Here is a 16,984-nt window from a genome sequence, read left to right on the forward strand (position 1 = left end):
AATATTTGAAATTAAAAAAAATTTGTGTTTGAATGATGTTTAGAAAAGAAACTATGAAGAATTTTGGGATGAGATAAGATATAAGGATAATCTGATCACTTCCCAAACAAGTCCTAAACATTCATCTAGATTTTTTATTTTTATTTTTTATAAACATGAAGATTATTTTGAATGGCGTTTTAAGAAATATCATCTCATCAAGATCATGAATTTGATGACATCTAGCCCACAAGTCGTGACCATGTAAAATAACTAGCATCGATGATCATTAGCATCATGAATTTTAACCACAAATTGGCCATTAATTAGTGCCCGGTCGAGCAACTTCTTTTTGACCAAATGAATTCAATTGTGCGCGCGTGGAGTACCCACTGCAGTCCACTAACACATCCACAGTATTCCACTCTTGATAATTCTGACCCTCAACACTGTCGTCACACGATCGATCGAGTATAGTATAGTAGGTTTGGTTGCCAAACACCCTGACCCAATATTGAAATAATCTTCTAATAGTCCTATCCACATGATCATGTTGTCATACTTCTTATAAATAAATAAAATAAAATTAATTTAAGAGTAAAGATTCAAACTCATCATGTTGTATTAAACTATATCATGATCACTTTTAGCCTAAACTAAAATAATATTCTATCATTCCTACGGACCCGATTTGAGGAGAAGTATTCGCCCATTATTTGACATTTGTTTCGGCCACCAACTCCCGGTTCACCTACTACGTACGCCAAGTGCCTCCTGCCTTTTTTTAACACTTTCAAGCCGACATTTCATCCAACGCCATTTAAGTCCATTCTCACCCACTCCCATAGAAGCGCGCGGGCGGTCACTTTCCCCACCTACCGTCTCCCAAATTCGAATGCCGTCGTAAACTGTTCGATCCATTCCATACTGGCTGGATGCTGTCTATCTGCATATAAATAACAGCTATCACCACCTCTAATCCTCAGCGTCTCAACTATTTCTTCCCGACGCAACATTACTGATCTTGAATATTAGTCTTATCTTTCGTTCTAGATTATCCTCAATTTATACTCTGCCCAATGGATCTCCTCCTGTTGGAGAAGACCCTGTTATCCTTGTTCTTAACCGCGGTTGTGGCTATCACCATCTCTAAACTTCGCGGCAAGAGGTTTAAGCTGCCTCCCGGACCCATTCCGGTGCCTGTGTTCGGCAACTGGCTCCAAGTCGGTGATGACTTGAACCACCGCAACCTCTCCGACCTGGCCAAGAAATTCGGGGACATTTTCTTGCTCCGAATGGGCCAGCGTAACCTCGTGGTGGTGTCGTCGCCGGAGCTGGCCAAAGAGGTGTTGCATACGCAGGGGGTGGAGTTCGGGTCCAGGACCCGGAATGTCGTCTTCGATATCTTCACGGGGAAGGGACAGGACATGGTGTTCACTGTTTACGGCGAGCATTGGAGGAAGATGCGGCGGATCATGACCGTCCCTTTCTTCACCAACAAGGTAGTCCAGCAGCACAGGTCCGGTTGGGAAGAAGAGGCGGCATGCGTGGTGGAGGACGTGAAGAATAACCCAGAAGCGTCGAAGACTGGGATGGTCATAAGGAGGCGGTTGCAGCTGATGATGTACAACAACATGTACAGGATCATGTTCCATAGGAGGTTCGAGAGCTTGGACGATCCTTTGTTCTTGAAGCTCAGGACTCTGAACGGAGAAAGGAGTAGATTAGCTCAGAGCTTTGAATACAACTATGGCGACTTCATTCCCATTTTGAGACCCTTCTTGAGAGGCTACCTCAAGATCTGTAAGGAAGTCAAAGAGACTAGGTTGCAGCTCTTCAAGGACTATTTCATCGGCGACAGGAAGTAAGTTTTAACTCAGTACTGATCTTAATCGTTCTTCTTTTTTCATTCCAGTGAATTAATGGCATGAGATCAATGGAAGATTAAAAATAAGATCAGCAGAACTAATAAGATCAGCAGAACTAACAAGCTGAATGAAATGCTAAATTTATTTATAATTTTGTTTTGACTGTTTGCAGGAATTTTGGGAGCACGAAGGCCACGGACAACGAAGGCTTGAAAAGTGCCATGGACCATATTCTGGACGCTCAGAAGAAAGGAGAGATCAACGAAGACAACGTACTTTACATTGTTGAGAACATTAACGTTGCTGGTAAGTTTCACGAGCTTCCTCTGTCACTAGCTCCTATATATAATTGCAACTCGTAATTTAATATATGCCAAACGAGTAATGGAAAAACAGAAAAATCAAGCCATGGTTTATCAGATTATATATAAAATTATTTTTATTATAAAATACATCTAACAGATTAAATGAAACCACTGTAAATTTATAAAATAACTTTTTTATATTTTGATAATATTAGATATTTTGATCTTCTTTAAAAAGAAAAATAAATTAATAATATTTGATTGAATATTTTGATAGTACTTTTGTGTCCTCAAAAATTTCCTTTTGCTTGTAGTACTAGTGTTATAATCTAGTTAGTGGTAAACATATAAAATCTTTGTGTCTTTTGGAACATGCAGCAATTGAAACAACATTATGGTCAATTGAGTGGGGGCTTGCGGAACTTGTGAACCATCCTGAAGTCCAAAAGAAAGTCCAACATGAACTTGATACGGTGCTTGGACCTGGTGTGCAAGTCACTGAGCCCGACCTCCAAAAGCTCCCGTACCTTCAAGCTGTGGTGAAAGAGGTTCTAAGACTCCGAATGGCAATTCCTCTGCTCGTTCCGCACATGAACCTCAATGAGGCAAAGCTTGGTGGTTATGATATCCCTGCTGAGAGCAAAGTCCTAGTGAATGCATGGTGGCTTGCCAACAACCCATCCCACTGGAAAAACCCAGAAGAGTTTCGACCCGAGAGGTTCTTGGAAGAGGAGTCCAAGGTTGAGGCCAATGGCAATGACTTCCGATTCCTTCCCTTTGGCGTTGGAAGAAGGAGCTGCCCTGGAATTATTCTTGCATTGCCAATTCTTGGAATCACTTTGGGGCGTTTAGCCCAGAATTTTGAGCTCTGTCCTCCTCCAGGGCAGTCCAAGATTGACACCTCCGAGAAGGGTGGGCAATTCAGTTTGCACATTTTAAAGCACTCCACCATTGTCTTAAAGGAAAGATCGTTTTAAGTATGTATTGTAGGCTTCTCTGTGTTTTTTTTTCTATAATTAATGATGCGATAGTGTCGAAAGATGGACAAGGTTTTGAATGTTGAATTAAGTTGAAAATTGTCTTGCAAAAATTGTGTGTGGGACGTGGGATTGTATATATGTGAACTTCAGATGGTTCCAGTAATCTGCAATTAATAAATTTGTTTATCTTTCACTGGGAGTGTTGTATGTTTATTTTTTCTCTTTTATTCTTTATTTCTTTTCTTTAGATGTTGGAAGCCAAATCTATTATCTATTGCCTACAAACGCCATCACCACACTGCAGAAGTCTCCAACAGCGGCCTGTCTGTCTCCTCATGCTAGCTTAGCACCTCATTTGAGATGTCAATGGAGTTAAAGTTGCTTGAGTTTGGAGTAGCAAGTGAAGCAGTCTTTAGATGCAGAAGTGATCATGGGATTCGGGAGAGAAAGGCAAAGGCAAAGGCCCTTGCTTGAATGTATAACTGCGGGGTGCCTATCGCACATCCATTTGTTATTCCCCTTTTTATGAAAGTTTTGAGTTTTCTTATATAAATATTACTTCCCATTTAAAAAAAAAAAAAATCCAAACAATTGATAAAAGGAAAAATATTATTTGAAAGCTTTTGTACCTCATATCATATTTGAAAATCTTTACACCATACACAATTTATGTGACATAATTTGATTTTAAATTAAATTATACCCATATATAATGTGTGGTATAAATATCTTTAAATAGAATTATTCTTTTCATTATAAAACATTTAATGGTATTCAAAAAATTTATAAAACCTCCTTTTGTTCGAGTCCTTCAAATCCAAGTAAAGAAAATTATAAAAATTCCATTATCTACCGTAATACTAGCACCTCAGTGACTTATGGCCATTTGAAAAAATAAATAAATAAAAATATTATAAAAGTTAAAAATTATTTAAATATTATCTTTTAATATTATTTTTATTTAAAAATTTAAACAATTAAAATTTTTGATGAAATAATATGATTTTAGATTAAATGAATAAAATATTATTAAAATATTATTTTTTTAATATTATTAATATTTAAAAATTTAAAAAATTTTAATTATTTATTATATTTTATATAACAATTTAAAAAAATTATAATAAAATAAGATGAGTGCAGAAGTTATCCGATCGTGCCTATTGTTTTTGCTTTAGTTTGAAAAGAGGGAAAAGATAAAGTCTTTTATTTAATATTTTTTTGTGTACTTTTAAAATAAAAATACTAAAACATAAACAAACACAATATTAAAAAATAAACAAACACAAATTCTTACAAAACAAAAATAAAATAAAATACAATTCAGTACAAAAAATGGTAGACTACTATTTTTCTTAAAAAAAATTATAATTATTAAATAAAAAAATTAAAAATTAAAAATACTTTATATTTTAATAATGTTTGGACAAAATAAATATCTAATCGTACTTCAAATATGTCTGTTTGGTTAAACGGGAACTTGAAGAGGTGGGAATAGGTTCAACAAGAAGAAGCCACCCATGTTCCCCTATTCAATTGCAGATAGATCTAATCACCAATAATACCCTTGAGTTAAGGAGGCAGCGAACGTTGGCAACTACACTTCCTTTTTGTTTTAATTTCTGTTGAATGATTGACAAGTTTGAATTGAATTTTTAGGGCAAGTTCTTCCATAACTAACTCCAATAAATTTCCAGGTTAACTCTGCAAATCTCACAATGGGTCACCGTTAATAAATGATTGAAATTGTGTTAAAAGCTTCGTTTTTTAAATTGTAATCTTCCGGTTAAGAGCCAAACCAGAAGCAACAATGAAAATAAGGAAAGGAAAAATATATTTGACGAGGAAAGAGAAAGTAGAGAGATGTGGATCGCAACCAGGCCCCCAAATCAAAGCCGGAAAAGCATCAGAGAGAGCAGACATATTGATCCATATAATTCAATATCCGTGCACATTACCATGCTTCCTTCATTGCTTTGTAATCCAGAGCATCGGCTTATTGTACACGGAATTACTCCATAACAGAGCATTCAAAAACCCTTTCATATTCCAAAATCTTTTATTTGAAAAATCAATAAATAAATAAACAAGAACGCAGAAAACCCAACATAGAACGAAAAAGCAACAACCTCGGAACTGCGAACCAGACTGAGTGAGGATGGATGTCCCCAGAAAGAGTTCTTGCGGCAATGTTTGCTTCTTTGCTCTTAGAACTCGTATTTATAGACGAAGGGAGAGTCCTCTTTAGGGTTTCTCCGTCTCTCTCTCTCTCTCTCTCTCGATCGAAAGCGTTCAATGACACTCCAAATGACTTATAGTATTTGGGTTGCAGGTGTGAACGAAGCCCAAAATTCTCGTTTTAAGATTGGGTTGCAAATGTGAATGAAGCCCAAAAAGGGTGAAGTTGTAATCATAGTGAGCCAGGTGACCCAAAAGAAACGGCAGTCTGGGGCCTAGCCTCTGGGCTGTCGCTTGATATTTAGAATATTAAAAAAAAAAAAAAAAAAATGGCTACTCTTTCCGCTTTCGTACTTTTGGGGGCGACGTTTGTCCAAAAATGGTTTCATAACGTTGCGAAAGTCTGTCAATTAATATTGCGGCGTTTCGAGCACTAGTGGAATCAACCTAACTAAATTAGTTGTATAAAAACTGGTTACAATAGATTCAATATTTTGAAGAATAGGAATAGATTTGATGAGTTTCTCATTTAGTATTGTTGAAAATGAGCTAATTAAATTTATAAAAGTAAATTTTTTAATTAAATTTTTATCAAACTTTGGCTAAGCCTCTACTAATGCTCTTAGAGCAGCGACATATTGGCCTAGCCAAATATTAGTACCTAGTTAAATTTTAGTTAACTAACTCAAAAGTAATCTGTATTGAAGTAGTCAAAATTTTAAAACTCCACTTTTGAATTACAGTAAATTGATTCATTTCTTTAAATTTGACCAATTATTATTCATCTCTAAAATAATATTTTATTCTAAAAATATTTCCAATGACTACTGTTAGATAATTAGGTTGAGAAAAAAAATAATTGAAAAAAAAAATTAAATAAAAATTAAATTATTAATTAATATAAAAAATGTATTTATAAAATATAAAAATTAAAAAAATTATTATTAAAATATTTAATATTATATTATTTTTTTAATTTTTTTAATTTTTTAATAGATAGTTTAATATACATTAACCTCTCCAATAATTCTAATTTTAACCCAAACCTCCACTTTTAGTTATATATTAGACTAGGCAATGGTCATTGCGAGACCTAAAAGTCGCTACTACAGATTTAAAAAGAAATCGATATCATCTAACAAAAAAAAAAAAAAAATCGATATTTTTGGCGCAGTTGTAGCTAACGACGATATCACCTGAATGACGGCAGATGCAATCCATTCTTTTAATTGCAGACGAATCTCTCAAACTAGTTCCTCTTCTTCTGTGTCGCTAGGATTCCAATCTTAAGTCGATTGGAAAATGATTTTCTTTGTTTTGTCTTCGTGTAAGTAGTAGATTATAACATCGATAATTTTGCTACGTGTTGTTCTTGTCACATTGAAGAATTTTGATTTGTTTTCCTTTCTGGAGAAATTTAGTGTATTCCAGTGGAAGAAAGAAATAGCTCGAGATTCGTGTTCGACAGCTTCTACCTTCAGTTACTCTTTCCTGAAACTTTTATTTTTCTGGACTCGTTCTCCTTCAAAATACTCATCGCAATGTTGCAATGGATGGGAGGTTCCAGGCGGAAAGTGACAACTGTAAGTGTCACTGTCACTTTCAGAGACTGCAATTAGTTTTATCACATTATGTGTTGTAATCACCACGCTCTAATCACGCACATCTTTTATTCGATTCAAAAATCGGTTATCATAATCTCATAAAAAATATGATTTTGGATTTTCTGTTCTGACATGTGAACATTGCATATCTTTGCATGATTTCCAATTGAATTGTGCTGGAATCGGCATAAATCTCCAGTCAAGGAAGTCTATGCACAAGAGGTATAGTCAGCTTAATGCATTTTGATGTTTTGTGCTTTAGTTTATCTAGTAAACGATAGATGATCGCCGTTAAACGCGGCAAATGTGCTTGTTATGAACTTTCTTAATTATTGAAGGCAAAAGCAATACTTTGAGCAAAAGAAACGACAGCAACAGCAGCAGACAGAGGGGTTGGAGAGCTATACTGCTGATGGAATGAACGTGTGCGTCCAGCATCATAATGAACACCGATCACTGGATGTTCTCAATTTGCTAAACTTGTCGACGGTTTCTCAAGAATGCAAGTCTGCTTGCCCTAGTGGTAAGTAACATACTACTCAACCAATTCAAAAGTCACCAGCGGAGTTTCTCTGATTTTGTTTGAAAAAAAGTTTAGAATCGAGACTGACTAGACATGATGGTGAACCTTCATAAGTGTCGCTCTTTTTTTTTTTTTAATCGAATCAGAAATTTAATCTGCTGAATTTCTACAGATAGAAATTGAACCTATCCAGCAAACACAACCGCAAATTAAGCCTACTTTGACTTCAGAGGCTGTGACAGTCCTGTGTCCATACCCCTGTTGTTCATTCGTGGGCTCTGAGCACTAATTTACTCTCCATGATTATAAACCAATCGGTTGAAATTTTTTTTCTTTCTGAAACTTTCTGTTGGTATTCTTTTAATTTAACTATTGTAGCTCTATTGCTTCAATGAACATGGAGTTTGTATTCTGCTTTCAGCTAATGATTCAGTTTGATTAATTGTGCTGATGAAAATCTGAAAGAGCAGTCATGTGGTTGTATTATGGATATAGCTTCACCAGGGATGCCATGCCCTATGAGTTTTGTTCGTAGATTGTAGCTGGTGCATTCTACATTCTTGCTTATGATCCTTATTGTTAGAATTTATGCTCTCTCCTTATCTATTCATCCTATTTCTTACGCGTACCATACAAGGAAAGGAAGATCTAGAGGTCAGTGGTTCAGAGGTAAAGTATAACATCAAAAAAGGACCATCAACAATTCTTAACCAGACAGATGCTCTGGCCAACTCTGTTGAGTGTAAGGAAGAAAGTAAGTTTTGTAATGGATCTTCGCTACTATTTGAACTTAGTCCTCTTTACCGACCACAGCTCTCTGGAATTTGCTAGTGGAAATAACATGTTTTAAATGTGATGGTTGTATGCTGAAACAGGAAGTCCATCACATTGCCAAGTGGAAGTTGTATCTCCAAAGAAGTGAGTGACGGATGTTTGGATACAAAGATTTGTTGTCACAGTACACCCTCCTACTTTCTCAGAACATCTTTCTTACCTCCACTCCACAAGTATTTATTTGTACTTGTTAACAACTAAAAAGTCACAAGTTCCTGTAATAGTGTAATTTACTTAAATCAAGTAAGGAGTTCGGTTTGCACATATATGGAATGGCTGTTCTTGAATTTTGTTGTGACTTCTGCAATTGCATTCATAGCTGTGCTTATTTCCATCTCATAACGTACTTGTATCCGTTGAACATTTGGAAGAGTGCATGTTGTCTGCATGAGGAGTTGATGTATCTATTGCCTTACAGTCTACTTAGCGTCCACGATGATAATCACATTGTTCTGAATGGAGCTGGTTCTAAAGTCAATCTCTGGAAGACAGTAACTGAGCAGCGTAAGTAGAAAATATTCATCATCAACAATCTTTTAGATTTTCTACCTTCCTTGCATTTCCTTTGAAGCTCACGGCTTGTCGAAATAAAATTATTGATAGCTCTTGAAGTTGGTGCCCTAGTGTATGGACTACTTATTTCTACAACTATCTTGTCGTTAGAGGTCAATATATGTGTGACTGAAAATTGCATCCCCCCCCCCCCCCCCGGGTCTCTGTTTGTATGTATCTCAGAGCTCTCTGTTCTTGATTTGATTGGTGATGAGGAACCAAATGTTAAGAAGGACGGTACCCCGATGTATGAAGCTCACGCTGCATTTTCAGTTGAAGGTAAGGTGCTGGTTTTAGATCTGGTGGCAGGTTTTATAGTTTTCAACTCAAACAGTTGCACCTTTGTTTTCAGTTTACATTATTTGCAATGTCAATCTTGAGCAGAAGATTTGTCATATGACACAAACTGTTATTTACTACTGTGTCTCTTGCCCATCAGGTTTGGGTGAAGTGGGAACAGAGACACCAGTCCATTCACCACAACAACCTGGCAGGTAATTTCTATGCATTGCGTTCAGTCAGAAGTGTCTAGCTAGGAATAAGAATTGGACGTTCACATCAATGCCTTAACTTTTAATGGTTGTGTGATTATAGATATTTTTCTTTTGGTCGCTCCTCGCCTTTGAAGGCTACAAGGCAACTTAATATGTCGAAGAACCGTAACTATCTGCTGGATGACCTTGAACTAGACGTGGTGAGGACATTTTTGAATGCATCTTTATACAAATTAAGGTGCTGAATTGCTCTAGCTACAATGGTTTTCTGAATGCTACAATTGATCAGCTCTTAGTATGGATTTGTTTTCCTTGAAACACTAGCCCTAGTACGGTAGCTTTTTGTCATTTATTGTTGTTCCTTGATTCTGCATCTCTTGTTATTTGGTTATGGTTCTAGACTGGACCAACTAAAAAATGAGACTAATTATTGAGGCATGCTAAATGCAGGATAAAATGATGAAAGATATCAATATGCCCCCAAGTGGAAGTTCTCTTGACTTTTCATCAGGCAAAATGCATTCATATGGCAATCCCAATCAGAAATTAGCTGATGTCAGAGACTGCATGCAACATGATGGTCATGGTAGTCAAATAAATAGTTTACTTGGTGACAGAAGTATCTTTAATGACCTTGAAAAGGGCAAAGAAGATATATGGGATGGTAGCTTACAGTTTACTTTCTATTCTCCATTCTCTCACCCTTTATTGCGATCCTTTGTTGTTGCTATAACAAATTGAAACTGATTTTGAATTTTGAAGCATATTTCGTGACATATTGTCATTTGTTTTCTACGCAAATTCTATGCTGATTTGCATCTTCATTCATCTTGTCTTTCAAGTATTTCTTAGAAGAATATTTCCTAGATGATGAATCGTTCCATTACAACAAAACCTTTTTCTCTTTCTTTCAACCTTACATGAAATATGATACTGGTGGTTTGAGATACACATGTTATGATCTGTTATGTATTTCACCTATCAAAAAAATTATATGCATGCTTTTAATCATGTCCAGAGATGAGATAGAGATGGTGTTGTACAGAGTCTTTTCCATTGTACACTCTATTAGCCTCTTTTATGTTCCATTGTTCATTTATATCCTTAATTGTTTAGATTAAAAGACGTGATCAGTCTCTTTTATTTGGTTTTTTTATCAAATTTCCCCCAGCTAGGTCTTGCTTCCTAGCCGACAACTTTCTTGATGAGAGGGAATTTGATGTATCTAGGAAGAACTGGTCACCTGAAATAGATGGTAATTCTCTGGATTTTTGGAAATATGGGAACTCTGAGATGTCAGATTATGCTTTTGAAGGCCCTGATCTACTGAAGAAAAGGTATTCTACTAAGATTGATCTTTCATAGTTCCCTTAGTTGAGAAATGACACCGTCTAGCTCCTTCGTGAACTTTTTTATATCTGTGCAGGGATGCTACAACAGCAATGGACAGATTCAACATCTTAGGTACTGTCTCAGTTAAACAATGAAACAGAACCTCTATTAACATTGTTTTTCAGGCACCTTCTTCCCCACCATCACTATAAGAAATCGGAAGTAGGATTGCCCTGATAGCCGTTTGATGCAATCCTGTTATTTTGCTACAGCTCTCCTGACAAGTAACATATATATATATATATATATATATAATATAATGTTTCGTACATAAAGGCTCAATGATATTAGACTATAGCAAATGTATGTTCATTTTTTCTTGGTTCCTCCTCTGATTCTCGCTTTATTTCGTAATCAGAGTCACCTGCTTCATTTTACAAGCACCAAACATCAGAAAATGATCTTGACTTCATGATTTACAATGGAGCAAGGTACGGCATGTTTGAGAATGTATAATAGCTGACTAGCATATACTCAAGATTGTACCTCTTGTGTGATGATAGACGCACTACACCAGTGAGAAAGTTTGGTTTTGGGGATGTAACCAAGCAATCGGATTGGTTTTGCTCTGCAACAGATGATGGAAGAGATAATATGTGCATGCTGAGGTAGTTTTACGTGGTTTCGTTTATTTCGAAGTGATTTAATATGTTTTTTTTTCTAGTTTTATCTGATGTGCTTTATTACTTGTAAACTTTTAGCAGCGAAGAGTCCTGCTCATCCAGTGCAGGTTATATTCCTTGATGCTGAATAATTGCATTGACAACTCGTGTTATTTTTTTCTATATTCATTATGAACTTCTTCTTAAAGATTACTGAAGTGATCTATTTTCCCCCAATTCATGACAGTGAGGGGCGAAGTAACCAATAATTCACGGTCGAATTCAGCAGCAAGACGGACTAGAAGACACAGCAATGCCTGTATTAGCCCTCGAAAAAAGTATGGTGTGAACAGCATTTTTGCCAAAGAGATGGGACATAAAAGCAAGGATGAAATTGGACAAGGGAATGATGTGCGAGGGTCAGGAAAATGTCCGAATGTGTCAAAACTATCCCACTCTAACAATCCCCTCCAGAAAAATTTAGGACCAAACGATAGTTGGTTACATGATGAAGGATATACTACCGCGAAAGTGAATTCAGGTTTCAGTCCTTTCTCTCGAGATCCAGAGACAAAAATTCCATCCTCAGGATCCAAGTTTTGGACTGGAGAGCCTACCAGTGAATTTTCCGTTTCTGGATCAGATATTGATGCGAGATCTTCATTATTTGGTAGATCTAAACTTGGAGGAAATTTGGCATGCTCACGCTCTGGCAGTTTCATCACTGAAAAGTTCACAGTTCATGATTCCCCTAGATTCTCGAAGTTTCAGGTTGGGCCAACGGCGCCAGATTTGTCTCCAGATTCTAAATTGGAAGGCACACCTCCAGAATCTTCCTTTGTGGCTGGATCTCATGGTGAGAAACTCTTTCCTGATATATCAACAGATGAAAGTGCTAGCAAAGATGTGGAAAATAAAGCAAAAATCCAGCCACATGACCGTGAAGAATTGGAGCTCATGGGAGAAGTTCAAATCGGCAATGGCTTATTTTCAGAGAACGAAAAGGCAACAGATGCTGCAAGTTCCGGGGGCAACAATTGTGGATGCAAAAACGAGGAAGATGAAGCTCCAGAGCCGATGCAGAATTTAAAAACAACATATTCTCCTGACCATGCAGAGCAGGCATCAAGGTCTCTTGTAACCTCCGACAAACTTGAAAGTATCGTAGAAGAACAGAAGTACGTTAAACAGACTTGAAATTATTTTTATTATTATTATTATTTCCGTTCCTATTAAGATCTTTATTATGCTAAAATGGTCACACTGTTTCCAGACACCATTGCCGTAATGAAGCTACTCTTCCTTGTCAGGATGGGGATAAAGGTGTAGATTTCTTGGCCCTTTTTCATGAACTGTCCTTTGACTTGCATTTACAAATCCTAATGCTACGTTCAATATTTAAAAAAAAAAAAAATTGTTCAGTATTTTTCTCCCTAACGGAGGAATCTATTATACTCAAAACGTTGCCGCAGATATACAAGTTATGAGGCCTCAGGAAAGAAGGCTAATAAGGAAAACAGAGGGTAAATGCGACAACTCATCCTGTCAGGTGATGATGCTTGAAAGCTACGTTCTTCAGCTTCTTTCTGTGAAGAAGGTACTGATGCATGCATCTGCACAGGATACCACAAAGAAGGTACGGTTCCTTCACAGATGATAGATTTGGGCCATTATTTGGAAACTAGTGGATGAAAAAAAAAATTACGTGGAGCAAATACAGCCCCACGGTTCGAAAAATGGTTCAGAAGTTTGCTTGTAGCATCCTGCTGGAGATGATTCATGCTAGTCTAGTAACCAAAAAATACTTGCCTGCTAAAAAAATACGCACCGTACACCTAATGTACATGTATAGACAGAAAGACATGAACCAATAGGGATTGAAAAAAAAAGGGAGTATAATGCCCCCAGAAAATCTAGCACAAATGCAAATTAGAAAGAGCAAAAGCAATAGAAGGTACTTCTATATATAGAGCAACGGACATCAGACCTGCAACTGAATGATAAACTAAACTAATATTAGCTTTCTAGAGGGCTTGATGTATTGATAGTTGCAATTTCCTTTTTCCTGCAGTTCCTTTTCTTTTTCTTTCATATTCTTCTACTCTTCTCATAAGGGAGGTCGTGCTCATCTTCCAATGCAAAGCATCCCTTTGTGAGGATTGCTGAACTTTGTTAACTGACATCTTAACTTCTTAACATCGGATAGCTGGAGAGGCTTCAGCATGAATTCTTGAGCTCCTTCATCCAGGCACCTGTTCAAGCAAAGAAAACATAAGAGGTAACCAAAAAAATAACTTTTTGGGAAACAAGAAAATTAAGAGAATAACAAATTTCATGGGTTTCTAGTAGTGGTTGTTACTTCTTAATTCGTGTAGGGACATTCTCGGATGACACTACCACCACTGGTATATGCTTCATGGAAGGTGACTCCTGCTTGTAGAGAAAGATCTGTTGGTTAGGCAGTTATGAGTTACATGCAATACATATGAATCCTTACTCTGCCATCAGCTCTATACATTCTTCTATTAATACCCTAATGCTTTTCACTGCTATGTAATGATTAATTGAGTGGGAAATCATGAATAGCTGTTGAGACTAATATCTGATGCAATCAAATACAAATATATGATAAGGGTTATGTCACCTTAATTTTTTTAAGTAGCTCATACCCTGTCATTCCTGGCATACAATAATCAGTGATTATTAAGTTCACCTTACAAGCCTGCAACCAGAATATGCCCAGTGAGTCAGTACTATTGAAATGAAAATAGGAAGAATCCTTATTTTTGGCAAGAACTTTAAGCATTATGAAAAGAGTGTAAATGTTACTGTCATTAAGAGCTTTTTTTGAAAACAAAAAACAAAAAAAAAAAAAACAAAAGATGGGCTGGAAGCGCTAGGACTAGGAGTTGAAAGGTTAGTTTACATTGCTATTGAATGTGCGCTGCCCATCACCCAGGCCCAACAACTCCAGTGCCTTTTTCCCATTCTCTGCCGTAGTCACTGCAAGATAATAACACACATTATGCATCACTTTTTTTTTTCAAAAAATCATGACCATCTAATATTATAATTAGTACTTTTACACACGATTTAACATGGATAAAATGTGGCACGATAAATTATAGCTTATTTCTCAAATTAGGGATTAGGTAAAAGGAGTAATAATTCGGAGTTAAAATGTATTTCTTTCTTTCTTTTCTTTTTTTTTTTTATTTTAAAAAAGAAAAGCCTGTGACGAGCCGGTTTTCTGCCGAGGCAATATTATATGAAAAATGATAAACTAATTACTTTACACAATAATATTTTAAAATACCTTATAAAACTCTGATATAATTACTCATATTATATACCCGTCTTTTGCTTCTTATCCTCCTACAGCATGTGTGCCTCGTGAAAAAATAAAACGCGCGCGGACATACTATACAGGATAGGAGAGAGGACCCACGAGGGATGGTGTCATGATGGTACGAAGATGCACTATGCAGAGAATCATAAACGGTATCGCTCTGACAATTTCCATTAACTCTTATCTTGTTTGTCCTATTTCTTCTGCCTATTTGAAATGGTCGAACTGAGACCCAAAAATAATGGAAAACAAATCAAAAACTAAATAAAACATGGCATTCGAGGCCTAATGGTTCTACGAAAGGGGGTTAAAAAGAAAATGAAGAAAGAAGAAATGGCACGTGTTTTTCCGGGGCAGAAAGTGTTCCTAAACAAGCACGAATGAATAAACAATGGGGTACATATTCTTATCCTCAAAAGATACATCCAAAAAGAAAAAAGCAGAGGAAGCTTTCTTTTGGATAGATTCCGTCCTCACCCTCACCCCATGATAAACCTATTGGGAAATGCTAACAAAACAAAAACGAAAAACAGAGAAAGGAAAAAAGGCACGAGAAGAGATACATTGAAATGTGTATTATACAAGTATATAACCTTTACACGAAGACTTGTTGAGTAGCTTTTCAATGAGTTTTCGGTCCACCAAACTGTCATCAACTGCTAAAACATGAGGTTTCTCATCCCCCATTGACGCTGAAGAAGAAGAAGAAGCCATTTTCAAATCTCTCAGCCCAGAACTATCCCCACTACAGAACTTTGAAGAAAGTCAGCAAAAAGACTGCTTTTAACCAACAAACAGAGGGAGAGAAAAGGGGGAAAAAAAAACGTCTCTCTGACAAATTGTACAGAGGTACGAACCTATGTGAAAAAACAATGCTGTGGGTTTTGGGGGGGCCTCTGGCTCGAAATAAGTTAAATATTCATACACATAAATATATAGGAACAATTGCAGAGAATGAAGAATAAGAAAAGAATATTGAAATGAATGACAGAATCAAAGGGTCACAGATATTTCGTGATCCTTTTGGGTACTTGGGATATTGATTACAGACGAAAAAACAGACCCCCACACTTTGTCTTCCTAATCCTTTCAGATCCCCATCCAGCTCACCATTTCTTACACACCTACCTCCTATTCAATTACTTCCTTTTTCTTTTTTTATTTCATATATAATAATATATATTTTCATTTTAATAGAAAAATTCTATATAATATAAACACATTTTGAGAACATAACATATATATATTAAATAAGATAAATTATAAATAAATTAATAATATATAATTAGTATATAAAATAGAATTAACATATAATATATATAATACATATAAAATATATTACAGACTTTAAAATGAATTCAAACGAATCAAGTCGAAGTTATACAAATTTTATTCACAAGTGTTATTCATATTTCGTAAGGTAGACATAAAAGGTAAATAACATAATATCTATAATTGCTTGATTATATATTTTGAATAATATTTTTTAAATTTAATTATTAAAAATAAAATATTTAATTAAAACAAAAATAAAATGTGGATGAAGGATTCGAATGGAAAAAGATTGTATCAATATCATGTCAAATCACTCGTTTTAAAAACTAAAGTTAATAAAGAAAAATTGAATTGAATTATTCAATTAATTTTTTTTAATAATAAAATAAAAAAAGGAATCTTTATCATCACGCTTAAGAGAAAATAAAATTTTCGACAATCCAATTTGTTTCCCGACATAAATATATATATATTGTATATATGAATTAAAAAATCAGTGAAATTAAATTTTCTTACAAAAGGTAAATAACTCGTAAAGTTGATGACATATTTATTGCATGGACAGGTAGGAGTGAGATAAGAATCTATCATTGATTCATTAGGATGGGTTTAGACTTTTTCCACGATCTTTTTTTTTTTTCCTCCTGCCGAGGAAAAAAAATAATGTCTTTGACACGATCTTGTTTGGGTTAATCGAAAGATTTCGCCACCCCAAAAGAATTTATAAATTGATCATAGAAAAGACAACAGATTTCGTAAGATATCCTTGAGAGATTTGTCCATCAACACAGAGTGCGTTGGCAAACTAATATTTGTATTAAGATAATAATAATGTATATTCCTAGTTCATGACTATCAAATAATTATTACAAATAAAGAGTACAATTAGCAAGATATTTTTGTTTGGTTATGCAGTTCAGATGAGATGAGATGAGATGAGATAATTTTGTTGAAAGTTGAATAAAATATTGTTATAATATAATTTTTATTTGAAAATTTAAAAAAGTTAAATTATTTATTATATTTTGTGTAAAAGTTTAAAAAAATTA

General features: G+C 35.4%; 3 protein-coding genes and 1 non-coding gene across 8 annotated transcripts; 2 read left to right on the plus strand and 2 right to left on the minus strand.

Annotated features, from left to right (window-relative positions):
• Positions 1-925: 925 nt before the first annotated feature.
• On the plus strand, positions 926-3,325 carry LOC121238921 (trans-cinnamate 4-monooxygenase-like). Its single transcript, XM_041136022.1, has 3 exons — positions 926-1,843; positions 2,020-2,153; positions 2,531-3,325. The coding sequence occupies exons 1-3, from the start codon at positions 1,059-1,061 to the stop codon at positions 3,127-3,129; spliced, it is 1,518 nt and encodes a 505-aa protein (XP_040991956.1). The 5' UTR covers positions 926-1,058; the 3' UTR covers positions 3,130-3,325.
• Positions 3,326-4,993: 1,668 nt separating this feature from the next.
• On the minus strand, positions 4,994-5,106 carry LOC121240148. The gene has a single exon (XR_005935475.1). It is a non-coding gene; the product is annotated as a small nucleolar RNA snoR100 (small nucleolar RNA).
• A 1,343-nt stretch (positions 5,107-6,449) lies between these two features.
• On the plus strand, positions 6,450-13,975 carry LOC121238894. Of its 5 annotated transcripts, none has more exons than XM_041135976.1 (21): positions 6,450-6,637; positions 6,732-6,893; positions 7,114-7,136; positions 7,253-7,437; positions 8,075-8,191; positions 8,313-8,355; positions 8,690-8,775; positions 9,007-9,102; positions 9,263-9,317; positions 9,418-9,517; positions 9,768-9,981; positions 10,489-10,654; positions 10,744-10,781; positions 11,068-11,140; positions 11,213-11,317; positions 11,411-11,439; positions 11,559-12,489; positions 12,585-12,634; positions 12,784-12,947; positions 13,518-13,589; positions 13,687-13,975. In XM_041135976.1, the coding sequence occupies exons 2-20, from the start codon at positions 6,852-6,854 to the stop codon at positions 13,584-13,586; spliced, it is 2,586 nt and encodes an 861-aa protein (XP_040991910.1). In that variant the 5' UTR covers positions 6,450-6,637; positions 6,732-6,851; the 3' UTR covers positions 13,587-13,589; positions 13,687-13,975. The 5 variants fall into 5 exon arrangements, with proteins under 5 accessions (XP_040991910.1, XP_040991912.1, XP_040991909.1 ...); XM_041135978.1 differs by having other exon boundaries at positions 12,784-12,860; positions 12,933-12,947; positions 13,518-13,975; XM_041135975.1 differs by having other exon boundaries at positions 13,518-13,975.
• LOC121238987 (two-component response regulator ARR17-like) lies at positions 13,244-15,735 on the minus strand. Its single transcript, XM_041136100.1, is given in 6 exon segments — positions 13,244-13,465; positions 13,467-13,563; positions 13,671-13,741; positions 13,956-14,033; positions 14,238-14,314; positions 15,254-15,735. Coding segments are annotated over 6 exon segments (510 nt in total). The 5' UTR covers positions 15,375-15,735; the 3' UTR covers positions 13,244-13,399.
• Between the last annotated feature and the right edge of the window lie 1,249 nt (positions 15,736-16,984).

This window comes from Juglans microcarpa x Juglans regia, chromosome 7D, assembly GCF_004785595.1.
Source record: "Juglans microcarpa x Juglans regia isolate MS1-56 chromosome 7D, Jm3101_v1.0, whole genome shotgun sequence".
NCBI lineage: Eukaryota > Viridiplantae > Streptophyta > Magnoliopsida > Fagales > Juglandaceae > Juglans > Juglans microcarpa x Juglans regia.

Excerpts from the sequence above, each read along its gene's own strand:
- LOC121238894 (XM_041135975.1), top strand. The coding sequence starts at position 6,852 with ATGTTGCAATGGATGGGAGGTTCCAGGCGGAAAGTGACAACT. Across the intron at positions 9,518-9,767 it reads ATGACCTTGAACTAGACGTG|GATAAAATGATGAAAGATAT; the intron begins GTGAGGACATTT and ends TGCTAAATGCAG. Across the intron at positions 12,948-13,517 it reads CACAGGATACCACAAAGAAG|CTGGAGAGGCTTCAGCATGA; the intron begins GTACGGTTCCTT and ends AACATCGGATAG.
- LOC121238921 (XM_041136022.1), top strand. The coding sequence starts at position 1,059 with ATGGATCTCCTCCTGTTGGAGAAGACCCTGTTATCCTTGTTCTTAACC. Across the intron at positions 1,844-2,019 it reads TATTTCATCGGCGACAGGAA|GAATTTTGGGAGCACGAAGG; the intron begins GTAAGTTTTAAC and ends GACTGTTTGCAG. Across the intron at positions 2,154-2,530 it reads TGAGAACATTAACGTTGCTG|CAATTGAAACAACATTATGG; the intron begins GTAAGTTTCACG and ends TGGAACATGCAG.